This window comes from Cervus canadensis, chromosome 26 (genome assembly GCF_019320065.1).
Source record: "Cervus canadensis isolate Bull #8, Minnesota chromosome 26, ASM1932006v1, whole genome shotgun sequence".
NCBI classification, from domain to species: domain Eukaryota; kingdom Metazoa; phylum Chordata; class Mammalia; order Artiodactyla; family Cervidae; genus Cervus; species Cervus canadensis.
In genome coordinates, this window is record NC_057411.1 from 35,985,475 (window position 1) to 36,004,882 (window position 19,408).

The 19,408-nt window shown below is 36.4% G+C and overlaps 1 protein-coding gene across 6 annotated transcripts in view; it reads right to left on the minus strand.

The window, feature by feature from the left end:
• WDFY3 (WD repeat and FYVE domain containing 3) overlaps nucleotides 1-19,408 on the minus strand; it is a 279,012-nt gene that overhangs the window by 127,704 nt on the left and 131,900 nt on the right. For 5 of the 6 annotated variants that reach the window (XM_043448026.1, XM_043448022.1, XM_043448023.1 and 2 more), the window contains 6 exons: nucleotides 16,133-16,600; nucleotides 15,067-15,168; nucleotides 13,117-13,310; nucleotides 7,287-7,744; nucleotides 5,763-5,846; nucleotides 420-597 (listed from right to left, as the gene is read on the minus strand). In XM_043448026.1, the coding sequence (XP_043303961.1) occupies nucleotides 420-597; nucleotides 5,763-5,846; nucleotides 7,287-7,744; nucleotides 13,117-13,310; nucleotides 15,067-15,168; nucleotides 16,133-16,600 (1,484 nt within the window). The remainder of the gene's footprint in view (nucleotides 1-419; nucleotides 598-5,762; nucleotides 5,847-7,286; nucleotides 7,745-13,116; nucleotides 13,311-15,066; nucleotides 15,169-16,132; nucleotides 16,601-19,408) is intronic. The other variant, XM_043448024.1, reaches the window with a different exon arrangement.

A 19,408-nucleotide genomic window follows, 5' to 3' on the forward strand; every position in this document is an offset into this window, starting at 1 on the left:
GCTCAGTCATGTCCAACTCTTTGCGACCCCATGGCCTAGACAGGCCATGGAATTCTCCAGACCAGAATACTGGAGTGGGTAGCCTTTCTCTTTTCCAGAGGATCTTCCCAACCCAGGGATCAAACCCAGGTCTCCTGTATTGCAGGTGAATATTATTTACCAGCTGAGCCAAAAGTGAAGCCCAATAGACAGACAGGCATGTGTATCATTTAACAAATGAACTGTACTCTAAAACATATGTCATTACTATTCATTAAAAAAGTTAAGGCTGAAATAGAAGAACCCTGTTTTTCCCCTTTATATATTTCGGTATGTGACTTAGAAAGGTTCCGTGTCACTTTTTCGGCCCCATCCCCTTTCTTGTGCAGTCACACCTTTCACTATTAAAGACAGGGAGGCACTAATATACACAGGCTTACTTCTGGCTGTGTCACTGACCCAACAGAGGCCAGGAGATCCAGCATAGCAAGCATGGCTCCAGGATGGATGATGACGGCATCAGAACTCGGCAGAGATGAAGTTGCCACGTGTGGTTTCAGGTCAGCAACGTTTTTAGGAGGGTAGACGGGGGGAGTAGAAACAGAATGATACGCATGCCTATAAAAAAGAAAGAAGGGTAATTGGGTATTTAATTTCAATCATAGTCTCTGTTCATTTCTTCATCTTCTATTACTTTAAGGTTGGAAAAATTTAAAAACCTATATATTATCAATTCTTAGCGAGTCACATACAGACAATTTCACCATCAATTCTTATGGGTCTTATATGTTTTTACCATTTACAATTGGAATTGTTCCATTCAAGAATGGCGCATGATGACAAGTTGACACTGCTCTAAGGTACACTTGAAAGTTGCTACAAGAGTAGATCCTAAAAGTTCTCATCACAAGGAAAAGAAGTATTTTTTCCTTGAATCTATATGATGGATATTAACTAAACTTACTGTGTTAATCATTTTGCAAGCCATATGAGTATTCATCCTAAACTTATATAGTGTAGTACATCAATTAGATCTCAGTAAAACTGAAAGAAAACAAAGGAGAAGAAAAAAAAGAATAACATGCACCTTTAGCTATAAAGAACAGGTTAAATTACAGTGATTGAAAGCTCTAGAAACAGCAAAGCTCTAGGAAAGATGACAGTTCTGATAATTTATGATCAGAGTACAGGTTATACTACACCTCTCAGTGAGATTGTTTTCTCTTTAATTACCTATGTGTTTTTAACCTTTCCTTGAACCATGGGCAATATAATCAAGAACAAACACGATCAAACAAGATGGCCTACTCTATAACTGGTTCAACTGAGTCAGGGTTGGCTTCAAATCTGGTTCTGTGCATGTGCGCTCAGTCATGTCCGACTCTTTTGAGACCCCACAGACTGTAGCCCACCAGGCTCCTCTGTCCGTGGGATTTTCCAGGCAAGACTACTGGAGTGAGTTACCATATCCTACTCGAGGGGATCTTCCTGACCCAGGGATAGAAATTCCATCTCTTATGTCTCCCGGAATGGCAGGTGGATTCTTTACCAAAGCACCTTCTGGGAAGCCTGGCCACCATGACAATATATGTATTAAGCATCAAGGGAGTTTTCCTTTAGGTTACTTAGAACTACATTCATCCTTTTTTTTGGAGGAGGAAATGGCAACCCACTCAGTATTCTTGCCTAGAGAATCCCGTGGACAGAGGAGCCTGGTGGGCTGCTGTCCATGGGGTTGCACAGAGTTGGACATGACTGAAGTGACTTAGCAGCAGCAGCAGCATCATCCTTTTTTGCATTATCTTCCCTACCACTGAAAATATTCATCACAATTTTTTCAATCTTGGGATATGTCCCGAATACACATTTCATCTCATCAATGATATCCTCCTTCTATTTCATATTCTTCTTCTACAATTCATGAGTTTTGCACATTTTGTGTCTTGGCACAAGGAAACAGATGCTTGTGGCTTCAACCTATGGGAGCTCTTTGTTCCAGTGAATCGGTTTCAGCATAATTTGTCTAATGCTGAGCTCTGTCACCGAGAGCAGTGCAGTTTCAGCTCTCTGGCACAAGAGGAGCTTGGGAAACAGATGCTTTAAGTCACTGATTTAGTAGCAAAGAATTGGCACTACCGTGGTTTTTTTTTTTTTTTAAGTACCATTCTCTTTTTAACAGAGATTCTAGGAAAGTATTCAGCTTCACTTAAAAAATATGCTCTCCCATTTATTTAAAGTCAGCATTATCCTCCACCTACTCATTTTTTTCATTCTTTTTCTTTTTCTGTTTTTGTTCAGAAAGATCTAATTTCTAAACTTACTAAGGTAGATTTCTAAATGCTCATTACCAATAGGTATACTCCTCTTATGTTTCTCCCCTTACTCTTACTCGTTACACTTGGGAAAAAAAGATCCATGATTTCTCCACTGTGTAACAGGGACTCCAAACTTAACAATTTCATAAAACTTGCTTTCATTACACACAAAAAGTAGCCCAAGTGTGAGGGTAAGAAACATAGATTCTAATTGTATATTCTAATTACAGTCCTTCTCAAATTATTTCTGAATTGCCTGATAAAAATTAGAACTTAAATTATGGATATGTATAGCTAGCTAGGAAGAAGTCCTTTATGTCTTTGGAAACTGAACTCTTTACTAATATTAACTATTATAGTGGTAAAATTTCAATCTTTTATAAAAATATTCTAATGCAGGAATTACATTTATTCTTCTCAAACAAGAAAAATACTGCAAACATCGTAGAAATCTAAAACATGATATGTATTAAGTAAAATGGGGTCTATTTTAACAGGCATTATATAACAATTAATTCTTACTAAGTCACTTAAGTATATCACAGGTATTACACTACTTTTTAGAGATTATGGTAAACTTATTAAACAGATAATTATCAAACAAGACCTAACCATTTACAAAGATAGGATAAAATGACATTTCAAGATTTTGTTAATTTTTATGTTGTAGTTACTTTTAAGGCCTAAAGAAATTGCAATTTAACACTTCAATCTAAATTCTCATATATACCTAAGACCTATCTACCTCTTTGAGGAATATATATTTAAATATTTAAATTCTGAATTTGCTTTACATCAATTATCATCAAGTGTGTATAGGCAATGAGTAATGGGAATCATGTCTGAATGAAAACTAGTATTTGCCACTGTTTTCCATACTGTAGATAGTATTCTGAAAGTCTTGGTTACTATTTTATATTTTGTTTTCACTTCCTCTAACTCTGATTGGATACTGTTCAGCTATAGTTCTGTTTCACTGTTCCTTCTGAATAATGAAAAAACGATGCTTTTAGTTTTCCAAAATAAGGTTTCTTAGTTCTTCAACTCTTAAAATATTTAGAGAAGACTCTTGAAGCTTTTACATGCCAGACAAGTATCACAATTTCAAAATTTCCTTAGTATCTTAATCTCCACAAGCCATAAAACTAACACAATGTTGGTTTTCCCTTTTGCCAAAAGAAAGAAAAAAAAAGTTTTGTCACAAGAAACAAGATCCCCATAAACTGCTGTAATCTGAGGTGTTCTTGAGATATTCTAACTTTGAAAGTTACTATGCTGTGAAATAAAAAGATTTCTTTCAGCTTATGATTTTTACCACTGAGCAAATGTATGTAACCTGACTAGAATGGCAACCTGAAAATGTCAACAATGATCTTATTATGAGTATGAATGGCACTGGGAACCCTTGAGGGTAACATCAGATTGTAAACTGGATTAGAATTCTCATGGATAAGAAACACTCAGCTACAACTGTCAGTTCAGTGACAGTCTCCCCTTAGGTCAAAGACAGGGCATCCTTACATGTAGCTGTCATGCAGATGTTGACAAAATGTTCTTGATCTAAGGCCTTAAATACCTATCATACAGAATAAAATGCTATTTTTTCCTTTGTCAAACTACTATTTAAATAAATAGTAAAATCTGATAAACTTTTAAATATTTGTTCCTTTAATCTGGGAATTTCTATTCAAAGTTTTTTGTAGTTTCTGGTTAATATTTAATGACATAAATGTTTTTAAATACAGCAATTTTTAAGCCTTCACCATGTATGACAGAGTCATAAATACGACTTTTTTTAACTAATTAAAACTATTGTTCTAACATCCAGTAGTTCTGTGAGATAGTGGGCACACATGAATCCTCCAACACAAATAATATCTTTTATGCTATTTAACAGCAGAAAAACACACTAGGTCAACTCAAATTGATTTTATAATTTCTTGAATTAAGAACTGCTCTTTTAAAAAAATGAAAAATAAATAGTTTTTAAATATAAGTATATTGAACAATGCAAAATTCCTTCATGAATATTCATGAGCTAATAGAAGAAAATGAGCTGTAAGCTCCAGTGTACATTTATACCTAATGAATAGTACTATTAAAATATATTAAAATACTAAATTTGTATAGTACTAAATTTTCAACAACTCTATTCAACTTCCAAAACATGAACCACAGAAGTAAAATTAAACAGCACAGCAGAGCCTCAGGCTCATTTATAAAAAGCCACAATGTGAGAATATTAATACAAGACCTAAGAACTAGTACTTGTTTATGAGGAAACAAGGGAAGGAAGAGACTTTGGTGCCAAGTGCCAGACTAAGATCATTTTAAGTACAGGCTAAAAAATGGAATCTCAGATGAATCTTAACTATACTTTTGTCAATCAACTGCTGGCTCTTTACATGTCTGTGCTCAGCTGCTCAGTCCTGTCCTACTCTTTGCGACCCTAGCCAGCCAGTCATGCTCAAGTCTTTGCGACCCTAGCCTGGATAAAGCTCCTCTTGTCCATGGGATTTTCCCAGCAAGAATACTGGAGTGGGTTGCTATTTCCTCCTCCAGGGGATCTTCCCAACCTAGGAATCCAACCCGAGTCTCTTGCACTGCAGGCAGATTTTTTAGCCCTGAGCCATTGGAGAACTTTACCATAAGATTTAAGTATGAGGTAGACTACGTCAGCTTAGAAAGAGATTTGTGCACAACTGATGAAAGCAGGAGCTAGGGTAGGTTTTTTTGTTCACTTTTTCAAAGGTTAGCCAGTTCAGTCTTCGTAACAGCATCACATTTCAACTGGTTGAACCTGATTGAGAAAATACATGTTTCCTCAGCCAAGGCTGGCATGTTCATTTTGGAGTAATACTAAAAACCAAAGAATGATCCCACGCACATTTAAAGTGAAAAGAAAAAGCAGAAAAGTATCCTACCTAAAGACACATTACATCATCTTTTCTAAATTAATATTAATAAAATACATGTTAGCTCTAAAAGGCCCATTTTAATCTACAGTTGGATGACAAAATTCTACACGTCCTTCATATCTTCATAGCATCAACACACTTTACTCTCATAAATATACGCATCTGAAGCTGAAAATTTTAAAAACAAAGAAATCAAACAGAAGGGAAAAAAAAAATCGAAGTTATTCAACTGTTGCTGTTGTTTAGTGGCTAACTGGTGCCTGACTCTTTTGTGGCCGCATGGACTGTAGCCTGCCAGGTTCCTCTGTCCATGGGATTTCCCAGGTAAGAATACTGGAGTGGGTTGCCATTTCCTTCTCCAGGGGATCCTCCCGACCCAGGGATTGAACCCATGTCTTCTGAATTGGCAGGCAAGCTCTTTACCACTGAGCCATCAGGGAAGCTCCAAGTTATTCAATACAAAGCACGAAATCCACATTAATATATCATTAAACACAGGAGAAAAAAAACCCACGCAAACAAAGATGGACTGCTATTATTAGATCAGTACCTTTTCCTGGACAAAGCTGGAGTCCCCCAAGGAGAGGGAAGAGAAGACTCACTTGTCAGGCAAGGAGGGATCTGTTCTGCACGACTACAGACAACAAAACAGACAGGGGGGTCAGAGAAGTTAGAGCAAAACACCAGGAGGGCAGCTGGTTAGTTTCACAAGCAATACCAGTAAAAGTTTAATAGGGAACAACCTCCATACTCAGCGGGAACAAGGAACAAGACTACAGCACACGCACTGAGGGAAACAGAAAAGCATGCTTAAGGCTGATGCTTATCCATCAAGGTTAACATTTAACATATTTGTTAAACAGACTGCTGTGGGCCTTGTTGTTGTTGTTTTTTTTTGATAAAGCAAACTAAAAATAAGGTACACTAACTAGAATAAGTTAGAAAACAAGGGAAAAGAGGCTGAATCTAAATACACAAATTTTAACTTTAAAAACATTTTATTCCCTGAACACTACACTCTCCCGTGTCTTCTATAAGTTAACAATATATAACAATAAATACGCGTTTTTATTTTCAAGACAGGAAAAATTAGAAAACTTTTTTTTTTACATTACCTGTATTTTCTATCTAAATAGAAATCTAAGAAATATTAAGAAACAAGAAACACCTCAGTAGGTAGGTCAGAGTTGATAATTTTACAGTTAGGGATATAACAGAGTTACCCGCTTTATTGACGGGGACATTATATTAACAGAAACAGTTCATTTTTTTTTATGAGATAAAACTATGGTAACTGTGAAAAGTGATCATGCCTGGGGGAAATGAGCAGCACGATCACTCTTACATTATTTTCAAAGTGAGAACTTGATGGAAAACACACTCCTGAAAACAAGGGATTTAGATAAAGCAGGCTTACGATCTTAGAACCCTAGATTTCCTTCAGATTTTATCTTGATATATTGTAATCATTTGTGTCTGAATTTTTGTACCGAAGCTAAAGGAGGGACACAGACAGAGAAGCCTTGTGCTGAGCGGAACTCTCAACGCCTGGCATCGTCATGTGGCATGTGGTGGATGTTTGTTAAGAAGTTGTTTAATGAAGGAATAGCACATTAAACTCATAGACTCTTGAACTATCAGTATCGCCCAGGAAGACACATCACTCTTTGAGGATTATAAAATGTAGATTCTATGTTGAGACTACATCATCTGTCTGAAAATTGCATTAATCATAACCATGTTCTCCTCTTGATAATTAACATCAATTAAGTCTGGAAGTACCTACTGTTCTTGAGGAAAAAGAGAACACAAGAAACACCACCACGAGAACTAAATGTCACAGAAACTGTTCTATTAGGTGCACTGAGAGCTTAACTCTAACCCTGGTTTGACAAATGTCACACAGATGTCCATGCTGAAAAGCTTAACATCAGGGCAATAGTAATGTTCACATATAAAGTGACAGAAAGTGAATGAAAGAGAAGAATCATTTGTTTTCATTTTAAACTACAATTCAAGCCTTAATGCTAAGTCATACATATCCTTAAATTCAGAGTATGGAGCAGAGTCATACCTGTCAAAAGAATCTGTGGCTACTCTGTAGAGATAAATAAAGAGTTTACTGCAGTGCCGTAGAGTGGGTGACACCGAGTCCATCGAGATGACGTCTTCCTCTAAAAGTCTTTGAAATGGCTGAGTATTTGAAGGGAAGACATTCATGGGGCTGATCTTTCTTAGGTCTGAGAAGCAGCCAAGAAATCGAACGGCATCTGCCAACTTCTCATACTGAATCTCTGTTTTGAAGAAGTGTGAGTTGGCTGGCTCATAGCGCATAGCTGCAGTCAATGTGCAGAACACCGTGTGGAGAAGTTCAAACACTTGGTTCTGGTTCACTTTCTCCCACCCGTTCTTGGGTGGTGAGCTCAAAGATCTTTCCATAGCAACGAGCAAAGATGTAATGTACACAAAGCCTCCAACTTTCCTAAAGACTGTTCTTGAACGGTGACTTTCTCGAAGGACTGACAGGAGGGCCTATGGAGGACAAAAAACAACACAAACTTATAATTCAAATTAAAGAAGAAAAAAAAAAAACACCCATACATGAATGTCAAAGGGGAATGCCATTCTGTGGATATCTGATAAGAGTAGTTTTGTCATTTACCCAAAAAGCAATCTTATGAAGCATGTGAAATATTTTGCTAATTAAAAAATGCCATATTAAAAGCAGGAGAAAATTTTGGAAAACACATCACATATTGCTTTTGATAAAATAATGGCTATAACAAAATTCTGGGTGAAAAAGCTTTTCCTATGTATTGGATGAATAAGGACATCAATGAAGTCAGTTATTTTTCATTTTTACAAAGTAATTTTGCTAAGTAAGTAAAATACATGTTCTAGGACAATATTACAAAATCATGAAAACTTATGACTGTGCGTATATAAAATGATTTATTCTAGAAAGGATGAGAGAGATGATCAAGCAGCCAAGACCTGCAGTATTTCAATTCATATAAAATGACCATATCCTGATGCTTTCGAAAAAGGAGTCACTTCATGGAGTTACTGGACATTCTCTCTTGCAGACTGAACTGCAGCCAGAGGACTGAAAGCATGTTCATCCCCAGAATAGCTACAAGGCCAAACAGGTAAGACAATCTTTTATAACTATCAGTAATCACAGGTAAGACAATCTTTTATAACTATCAGTAATCCTATGCATTGAACACTAGTATTATATGAACTGTCATACTTTTAACTGAGTTCATTATTAAAAATAACACATTATAAAATAACTAACATTTTCTGGGGCACTTACTATGTACTGGTGGTGGTTTAGTTGCTAACTTGTGTCTGACTGTTTGCGACTCCAGGGACTGCAGCCCACCAGGCTCCTCTGTCCATGGGATTTCCCAGGCAGAAGCACTGGAGCGGGCTGCCATGCCCTCCCCCAGGGGATCTTCCCGATCCGGGGATTGAACTCATTCGTTGTCGCTTGCATTGCAGGAGGATTCTTTACTGCTGCGCCACCAGGGAAGTCCTGTATTAGGTACTTCTTTTAATACATTAGCTTATCTAACTTTCTAAATAATCCTATGCAATGGGCACTATTATCATCCATACTTCACAGATGAAAAATTGAGGCTTCATGTGGTTAAATGATTTTCCAAAGACCACATAGTTTATAACATTTCCTAGGTGGTTCAGTGGTAAAGAATCTGCCTGCCAAGCAGGCGATGCAAGAGAAGCAGGTTCGATCTCCACTCCAGCATTTTTGCCTGGCAAAATCCCATGGACAGAGGAGCCTACAGTCCATAGGGTCACAAAGAATTGCATAGCTTACATGGCGGCAAAGACAGGAGTTAAACTCAGGCAGTCTGATTCCTATACTCATGCACCATGAGAGCAACTCGAAATCTGTTTGCAGATACACGGGCTCCTTTTCTCTGCTTCAGCAACTGAAACACCATAATATCATTATTTAGGAACCTAATACTATTTAAGACACAATTTAAATCTTTCCAGTTGTTACGTTTGAAAAGGTCATTTTATTTTTAATAGTATTTGAAAAAGGGAAAGACTAAATAGGCCTTTTTCAAGGATACTACTTTAGAAATTATGAGATTTCATTGTACATACCTATACTTTATTGGAGAAGGAAATGGCAACCCACTCCAGTATTCTTGCCTGGAGAAGCCCATGGACAGAGGAGCCTGGCAGGCTACAGTCCATGGGGTAGCAAAGAGAAATGACTAAGCAACTAACATGCATATTTTATTATTTAAAAAAAAAATAATGTACAATCTGTACATGTAAATAAAATTTAGAAAATACAGTGTAATCCTTCTATTATTCAGCAACCAGTAAGTTTCCATTTTGTGTCTGTATTTTCTCAAATTTAATAAACTGTACTTATATTTGTAATACCAACTTGTATTAACACAAGACTTCATAACTTTTTGATATTTTTAAGCATCATATAACCTAGCCTGAAGGCTAAATGCAAGGGCTTAGAGTTAGAAGCCTTGGGTAGAAAGTCTACTCCAACATTAAAAAGCATTTCACCATGGTCAGTTACTTAACCCTTCTACGCCAGAGTTTCCTCTTATGTAAAACCTAAACAATAACAACTTACTTCACAGGAAATACACGTAAAACCCTTAGCAAAGTGCATGAAAGTTCATCACCATCACCTTCTTCAAATACACACTGGGAAAAACCGGACATGTGTTATTTTATATATGAGGAAGTATGAGTTAAGAATCAAAGTGTTATGTACAAAATCATATCAATGGTTAGAATTATGACAGAGGTCAGAAAAACAGTGCTTATTAATCCTTAGACTGAAAATAGTCTATGTTACATTCTTTTGGATAAGTCCACCTCCTATTGCCTGAAAACTGCCACTCCTAGGCACTTTTGACATAATCACAGCATAATCTCAGTATCTGAAAATTTCAAATACCATGTATAAGCTAATATCCTTTTAAAGTCAATAATTAACAATAATGCAGTGAATACCAAAGTTAAAAGGAGCTGCAGGTCCTAGAGGGTTCATTAGACAGAATCATCAGCTATGTATTACCCACATTTTCAAAAATCTAATGCTTAAACTTCAAATTTGTACATTAGCAGAATTATAAAATACTACATCTCATGGAATTTCGGCCTTGTTCCCAAATAATTACAAACTAAATCACATAGGTCTGTGGTTGTGTCAACTGAATGGAGGTAGTGAGAAGCACTGGACACCAAGCTGAGAAATCTCTGGGAAATAGTGTAGGACATGGAAGCTTGGCGTGCTGCCATCCATGGGGTCGCAGAGTTGCACACAATTTCATGACTGAACCACAAGAACAAAGGAGAGCAATTCTGAATGGAGCAAAAACGGAAATTGAAACTGGAATCCCAAAACTTCCTCTCTGTCTTCCAACACAACTTTATGCCCTCAAAGTGGTGGAATGCTGGAGCCAGCTCATATTGGTCATAAGAGCCGACTGTTTTCTTTTTGGAATATTGCCTGCTAGTTGTTTAAAAACATAACCATAATTAAAAATTAAGTTCTATAAATTAAAAACTGAATAAATTGTTTTAAAACCAAAAGTAGCAAGTACTCAGTACTTCTGATTTTCTGCATTTTATTATTTGTGCTCTTGAGATACTATACCATGGGATGGTAATGTATATCTCTTCTCAAGCCACATTCATTAACGCATCAGTTGCCTGAAATAGGTCACAGCAGGAGTCCTGACTCCATGAGAATCACTAAATGCTGCCCATCAGGACCCTCCTCTTGCCTTCCTCAGCCTAAGGGAGGCAGTTATTACCATGGACTAGAATAACACTGCTTTACAATTACAGATCAGTCAGTTGCCTTTATCTACCAATATTTTACAAATTGAACTATAATGGTACCAAGAAAGGAGGAAAATGTATGCTTAAAAATTTGGCAACCTTAACAGCTTTTGAGGGTACTTGTATTTTCCCAGTCAATCCCTTCAAATACACAGATTTCCCCCAATACTGATAAGCATGTAGATTTCCTCCTTGTCTAAGAGATAAATTGTGGTCAGATTAATCATGCTTGAAAGTTAAAATGCATATTCAAAACTGTCATACTCAAAACAGAATGAAACATACAATTGAACAAATTAAAAACCACAAACTTCTCATTACTGATGAGAAGCATAAAGCAAAAGTTTAATAAAAGAAATGTATGATCGCAGAAGGCAGCTATACTTCCTGTCATGTCTGTGGCAGGAAAAGGGCAGGGGTCTCAGGAGAGGAAGTCAGAAGGAAAAGAGACAGTGGGCATTCCGAGGGCTCTTGGAGGCCAGGTTAGAGACACTGGCTTTTCTTCAGCTATTATTATTTTGACATTACTTTACTTTTTTATAGTTAAATCATTTTTAATTGAATGGTAATTGCTCTACAATATTGTGTTGGTTTCTGCCAAACATCAACATGAATCAGTCATAGGTATATCTACGTCCCTTCCCTCCTGAACCTAACTCACGCCTCCCTCCCCACCCCTCCTCTCTGGGTGGTTACAGAGCCCTGGTTTGAGTTTCCTGAGTCACACAGCAAATTCCCACTGGCTATCTATTTTACATATGGTAACGTATATGTTTCCATGTTACTCTCCCCATACATCATACTCTCTACCTCCTCCTCCAACCCAGCTGTGTCCTTAAGTCTGTTCCATGTCTCCTTTGCTGCCCTGCAAATAGGTTCATCAGTACTGTATTTCTAGATTCCATATATATGTGTTAATACATGATATTTGTTTTTCTCTTTCTGACTTCACTCTGTATAATAGGCTCTAGCTCCATCTACCTCATTAGAACTGACTCATATGCATTCCTTTTTTTAATAACTGAATAATATTCCATTTGTATATATGTACCACAGCTTCTTTATCCATTCATCTGTCCTAATTTTTTAAGGAATCTGCATACTGTCTTCCATAGTGGCTGTATCAATTTACATTCCCACCAAGAGCACAAGAGGATTTCTTTTTCTCCATACCTCCTTCATCATTTCTTGTTTGTAGATTTTTTGATGATGGCCAGTATTCTTGCCTGGAAAATCCCATGGATGGAGGAGCCTGGTAGGCTACAGTCCATGGGGTCACAAAGATTGGACACAACTGAGTGACTTCACTTTCACTTTCATTCTCACCCGTGTGAGGTGATATCTCACTGTAATTTTGATTTGCATTTCTCTAATAATGAGTGATATTAAGCATCTTTCCATGTGTTCATTACCCATCTGTATGTCTTCTTTGGAGAAATGTCTGCTTAGGTCTCCAGCCCACTGTTTAAAATTGGATGGTTTGTTTTTCTGATATTGAGTTGTAAGAGCTGCTTGTATATTTTGGAAATTAATCCTTTGTCAGTTGCTTCATTTGCTATTATTTTCTCCCATTCTGAAGTTTATCTTTTCACTTTGTTTATAGTTTTCTTTGCTGTGCAAAAGCTTTTAAGTTAATTAGGTCCCACTTGTTTGTTTTTATTTCCATTACTCTGGGAGGTGGGTCATAGAATATATTGCTGTAATTTATGTCACTGAGCGTTCTGCCTATGTTTTCCTCTAAGAGTTTTATAGTTTCTGGTCTTATATTTAGGTCTTTAAACCATTTTGAATTTTATCTTTGTGTTTGGTGTTAGAAAGTGTTCTAATTTCATTCTTTTACATGTAGCTGCCCACTTTTCCCAGCAGCACTTAATGACGAGACTATCTTTGACCCATTATATAGTCTTGCCTCCTCCTTTGTCATATTTTGACATAATTTTAGACTTGAAGAAAAATCACAAGTATAGTTCACAATAGTTCTCAGTCATTTAACAATTGCCACCAATTTTAGTAGTGAAAATTGTTAAGAACACAGTTCTCAAACTTACTCTGAGGATGTCGGTCTTGAGCTGCAGCTCTGTGGGTGGGGCCGAGTGCATCAGTCCTAGGAGCGTGCCCATGTCATCGTCCCCATTGGGAGAGAGCACCAACTGCTGGATCATCATCAGGGCATGCTGCCGACACTGTGGGTACCTCACTATATTATGCGCACATCTTGCGCCTCCAAATTCTCGAAAAATTCCTTGGAGGAGGGAGACCAAACAGCAACACAGGTTAACTTAAAATATTCTAAGTCAGATGAACTCAAATCTGATCCATTTGTAGAAAGAGTAACTTAAAAGAAGGCACATAAAACCTACCCAGCGATTTTACCTTTTAAAGTAAAATACAAAATCTCCTTTTAAATTTACAATTACAATACAAAACTGTGGGATGTCAGCAAAGGTATATACAAATTTTCTCTAGGTTTCCTTTATGCAAGAATGCCCTGATATGTTCCACATGCCCAATATCTCCAAATCTCAACCATTCAGAAATTTCGTAGGTGGTTACCAAAATGACCAGTACTTTTATGCAGAGGCTTTACCAAGCAATACTTGAAATCAGTTTAGTAAAAGGCTTTTAGATGAACAATACTGCAAATAAATGAGATTTAAACTGAAAACAAGGCTTCCAAAACAGTAGCAAGAAAAAAGGGAATAAGTTATTCTTACAGTGAGAAAAAATTGTAAGGAATCAAATGTTTTAGTTGGTAGAGGACACAAAAACGACAAACTCATAACAATGTAAATCAACTGTACTCCAATAAAAATTTTAAGAGAGATAAATAAAGGGGGCTGAGCCCCCATTCATTAAAAAAAAAAAGATAAACTCTATAATAGAAAGCATTGGTTGCTGTACTATTCCAAAGGTTTTATGTAGATTGACTTATTTAATCTCCTCATCTCTTACCTGCTCACAGATAAGTAAATGAGACATGCAGAAGCTGAGTAAGGTGTCAGGTCAGTGATACAGCCAGCAGAATTATGTCTATATAGCCCTGTTCTATAGCCTGTGCTTTTGGCCATGGATGATACTGTTCTTATATCAAACAACATCTTCAAGTATAAAAAAAACACATGGACTAAGTGATCCAAACCATCAGTTAGTGTTTCCTCCAAAGTAATAGCATTCTATCCTTTATGCTTTTAGAGTACCTCGTATATGTCACTAATATAAGAGCTCATACTAAACTGTTTCAGCTTTATTTGTTTAAAAGCAGGAGTGATATTTTATAAATACATTTGGATTGTTCGTTTCAGCTCAGTGCAGTCGCTCAGTCGTGTCTGACTCTTTGCGACCCAGTGGACTGTAGCCTACCAGGCTCCTCCGTCCATGGGATTTTCCAGGCAAGAGTACTGGAGTGGGTTGCCATTTCCTTCTCCAGGGCATCTTCCCGACCAAGGGATCGAACCCAGGTCTCCAGCATTGCAGGCAGACGCTTTACCGTCTGAGCTACCAGGGAAGCCCTAAGATAAAGCAAAAGATTTACTAAATCCATTTTTTCCCTGGGAGAGGCAAGTTTTATTCTTTTCAGTACTTCCCTAAGGTTTTAACATTATAATACTCTGATTTGAATTACTGAATAATTAAGAAAATCACAATGCGAAGCACATGTTTCAGGAAAATATTTAAATAAGCAAAGCTATCAGACAAAGAGTCTGCACTATATAAGTAAACAAATAGAAAAAGAATATTTCAAACACAAGGCATATTATAAAAAACAATAAAACTATAAGAATACATTTTGAAGTAATAACAACAGTATATATTGTATCATTCATAAACTTAGGAAGGTCAAAAGTATTGCACGTCTAGAGATAGGATAGTACCATCACTGAATCAATAGAATTTTCTCTAAGTGACAAGAGCATCTCAGAAGTAAGAATCATTAGAGAAGACATAACCATAGGTACTTTCTTACCAGTGCGCTTGCTAGAAGAAGCTTCTCTAATTACCTGCGTTTGTGTTTGAGCCTTGAAGAAGCACTGTCAAAGTCTCCATGACTAACAAAGCCAGGTGTTTTTGGTCTTCAAATGAACTATTATTTCTTGAGTCCCCTAGGAAAAAGAATCAAAGGTCCGAATCACAAAACTAGTCAGCTTATTTCTTTCTGGATTTAGGATTTTTAAAACAAATTAAGATTTTATTACTATTAATTTTACCACTAATACAAATGACACAGTATTGGGCTGGACAGAAAGTTCATTTGGTTTCTTTCACAAGATGTTAAAACTCAAAAGAACTTTTGGGCTGACTCAATATAACCTTTAAAAAAATGATACATATGTCTAAACTACCAGCTACCAAAAGTAAAGTCAATGTTTATAGATTTTATTTTGGTATGGCTAGAAAGCTACAGTTATCTAAAAAATATTAAAAGGGAAAATGACAAAGTAAAATGTATCCTTTTCACAGACGCTTTCCTAATCAAAGAAGTGTCAACAAAGAAGAATGCTAGGTTTTAATGCACCAAAGATGAAAAAAACGTTTGTAAGTAGTACTGTCTGTTCAATTTAATTCATTCAACACATTTAATACTAAGTGCCAGACACTACTATGCTTTTATCAGATTTATCAGAAAGGACAAGGAACATCAAATTTAAGGTACTTAATATATATGTGCATAAATATCACTAAAAAGATATATCAAACTAAAGTGCTCTCTATAATTAATAAACATTTTGAGGCACCTAAACATCCCAATTGTTTCTAGAAGCTTTTTGTTATTCCCTAACAAAGTAGAAGACACTAATTATGTGGATCATAAATGGTTTCCTCAGTTTTACCTTACACTCTCTTCCACCATGACATATTTCTGTCTCCTCGCCTGCCTTTCCCCAATTCCCTACCAGAGGTTGAGTGAACAAGTTTTAACTTGTGGGAAATAGTCACAAGGATGTCACAATTATGCACATTATCAAGTAATTCAAATCCATAACCAAATGAAAGACAAAACATGAACAAAACACCCTGCCCAAACTCCTCTGCCAAATAAAATTAAAAGTAGGGAAAACGCTTTACCTTGTTCATTGAGTGCCTGAGTTGGATCCTTCAAGAGGGCAGCATATTTGTGCAAAAGGTTTACCATGACTTCCAAAAGGCCCACCTCCCTGAACACATCTTTAAATATGTAGTCATGTCGTGTAAACTTAAGAAGTGTTTTCATCGCGATAATGCTACAGTGGTAAGAAGAGCTAGACTTTAAGAGGATGCTAACACTAATAAGTTCTTTACAAGGGATATAATTTAAGCTAAAAACAACAAACTCCAGCATCTCGAAGTACTTGTTTTGCACTTCTGGGAGTTTAGAAATTTTTTCTGCAAACTGTGACAGTGTGTGCTGCGATTCGAGGATGAAATAGTTGGCGTTGTCAGCCATGTAGATATTTGTGATGGCATCGAGAATGATGTGGGCGAGGAAGTTGGTTTTTGCTTTTAAAAATGCATTCTGAAGAACTGCAAAGGCCTGGACATTTCTCACACTGTGACCTAAAGTAGAAAACCAGAACACAAAAGTAGGTGTTATGTGATATTTTCATCATGGCAAAGTAATCTATTTAAGCAGATAATGAACTGTAACATTTGTCACCTATTCACTAAGAACACTTCCTGTTTTCACAAAAGGTCTTTTTCTTCATCAGGTTCAGTCATTTAATTAAAAGTGAGTAATACTGATTAAGCTTTTAATACAGTATTATCAATATTCTGATTCCAGAAGAGTATACACTGAAACATCAGACAGTTTCCAAAAGAATGAAGCAAATTATATAGGTCTAGGCTTCAGAGTTTGGAAATGTGCAGGAGTGTTGCTTTTTACTATCTGTAACACTGTCCTTGACTATAAGGACAGTAACCTCTCAATCTGAAAAGACTTTTAGGCTGAAGAGAAAAGCAAGGATGGCAGCAGGAAACAGGAGGGAGAAAAATACTCTTGAGTTCCAGCTTTCCATTTTTAGTTTTTCCATTTTTAATTACAACACTACAACTTTGATAAATTTTAATTTGGAAATTTACTTTGTTTCAAGCCACAAGTACATATACATATACATTTGTTAAAGCAATTTATGGCCAGCTACTAGCTACATTTATAAATACCTGATTTTCAAACACACCAACTGGAAAAAAAAATGTGTATACAATAGCTCTTATAAGGCAAATCACTGAAAATACTTATAAACAAATTAACATAGAAGTATGTAAGGCAAATGAAAACAAGCCTTTGCCTACAAAAATTGTCCTCAGGTTCACAACCATTAGGAATATATATATATAGAGCATCTGCAAGCGTGTAACACAGTGCCTTACAGAATAAGCTGGATTTTTGAAAGAGGATGAACACAGAACTAGGAAAAACAATAAAATGGGTTAGAAAGACTGCTCAGACACTGTGGCTTGGACATTATCTGAAAAGGCAAAGATTAAAAAGTCTCTTCAGTCTATATATGATTTTTAACTTTCTGTTTGTTTACAACATGTAAACTTATTCCACGTGTGGCAAATGCCAAATCTTTATTTCCAGTTCCTTATTAATTTTATGCTTGTTCTTATTAAGAATATCGCTAACTTTTTATTACCTGCAGGTAGTTAAAACCCAAGCTTAGACAGAATGATGAACATACAAATGCTAAAATCTGACTACATGTGACAAATAAGGTCAAAGAATACCTCTAGTCAATATTTTCCATCTTTTGGCTATGTGACAATATCAATTCTCACCTTTAAGAAAAGAGTTTAAAGGAGATGAACTTGATGTAATGTGAAAAAACCGGATCTTTTCAAGTTTCATTTTCATCATGTTTGCTTTTTTTTAAAACCTAATTTTAAGTGATTTCACTGACAAAAGATAACCAACCTCAATGGGCTTCCCTGGTGGTTCAGAATATAAAGAGTCTGCCTGCAACACAGGAGACCCAGGTTTGATCTCTGGGTCAGAAGATCCCCTGGAGAAGGGAATGGTTACCCACTGTAGCATTCTTGCCTGGAGAATTCCATGGACAGAGGAGCCTGGAGGGCTACAGTCCATGGGTCGCAAAGAATTGGACCCAACTTAGCAACTAAGCATGCAGCACATATACAATGAAACTAAACAATCTATTAATATGGCTTTCTATCTGGAAAAATTATCTAAAGGAATGACTTAATTATAATTCCAAAACTAGTGGCATACAGATTTGAAGTTTATTTTAAATGCTGATGATATCAGGAGTAGTTATTTAGGACTATCATAGCCATTAAATTACTATAATATTTAATTTGGGGAAGGGAGAATACTTAGATCTAAAGGATGATTAAAAAGGCTGCTCTATATAAGATAGGAAAATCCCTTAAATATTGACACATCTGGCTCTAGTATTTTAGCTAAACAGATGTATCCTGTATAAGTTTCAAAATTTGCATTAACTGATTAAAATCTATTTAGCGCACAAATAACTAAAATAGGGGTAAAGTAAGGAAATCATTATGAAAGATGACAATCACCATCTCATTACTCTCAAGCCTATACAAGCAGAAACAAAAGAAATGAATTATTCTAAGGTTTAGAAGAATAAGTGTATATACAAGAAAGAATAGAGTTTGCCTATATTCAGAATCTAATGTAAAATGGAAAAGTTATGTTTGAAAAAAGAGCCTAAATGGTACAAGCATAAGCAAAATGCAAAACGAAATAAAAATGAAGAAATGTAAACACTCATTTAGTAAACACACTGAATATTGTTTTTCATATTCCAGGTCACGGGAGTTAAGATTCCACACAACACTGAGAGGATAGAGCTGAGGAACAGAAATGAACAGAAAGGTCAGCAGTTAAAAAGACACCTATATGAACAACTCTCCCACCTCCTTCCCCATCCCACCCCTCTAGGTTGTGACCGAGGCCCAGTTATGGCTGATTCATGTTGATGTTTGGTAGAAACCAAATGCATGCTGTAAAGCAATTATCCTTCAATTAAAAAATAAGTAAATAAATAAAATTTGAAAGAAAAAAAAAAGACACTTATAAGGGATCTCCCTGGTGGTCCAGTGGTTAAGAATCCACCTTCCAGTGCAGGGGAGATGGGTTCAATCCCTGGTTGTGGAACTAGGGTCCCACATACTACGGAGCAACTAAGACTGAGCTTCACAACTTCTGAGCCTGTGGGCTCCACAACGGGAGAGTCTACGTGCCTTAATGAAGGTCCACATGATGCAAATAAGACCAGTGCAGCCGAAGAAGTGAATTATTAACAAACAAAAAAAGACCTATGGTAATCCAGGTGAGTGATCTCTACAGCATCAACTAAGGTGGTGGCAAAAGGG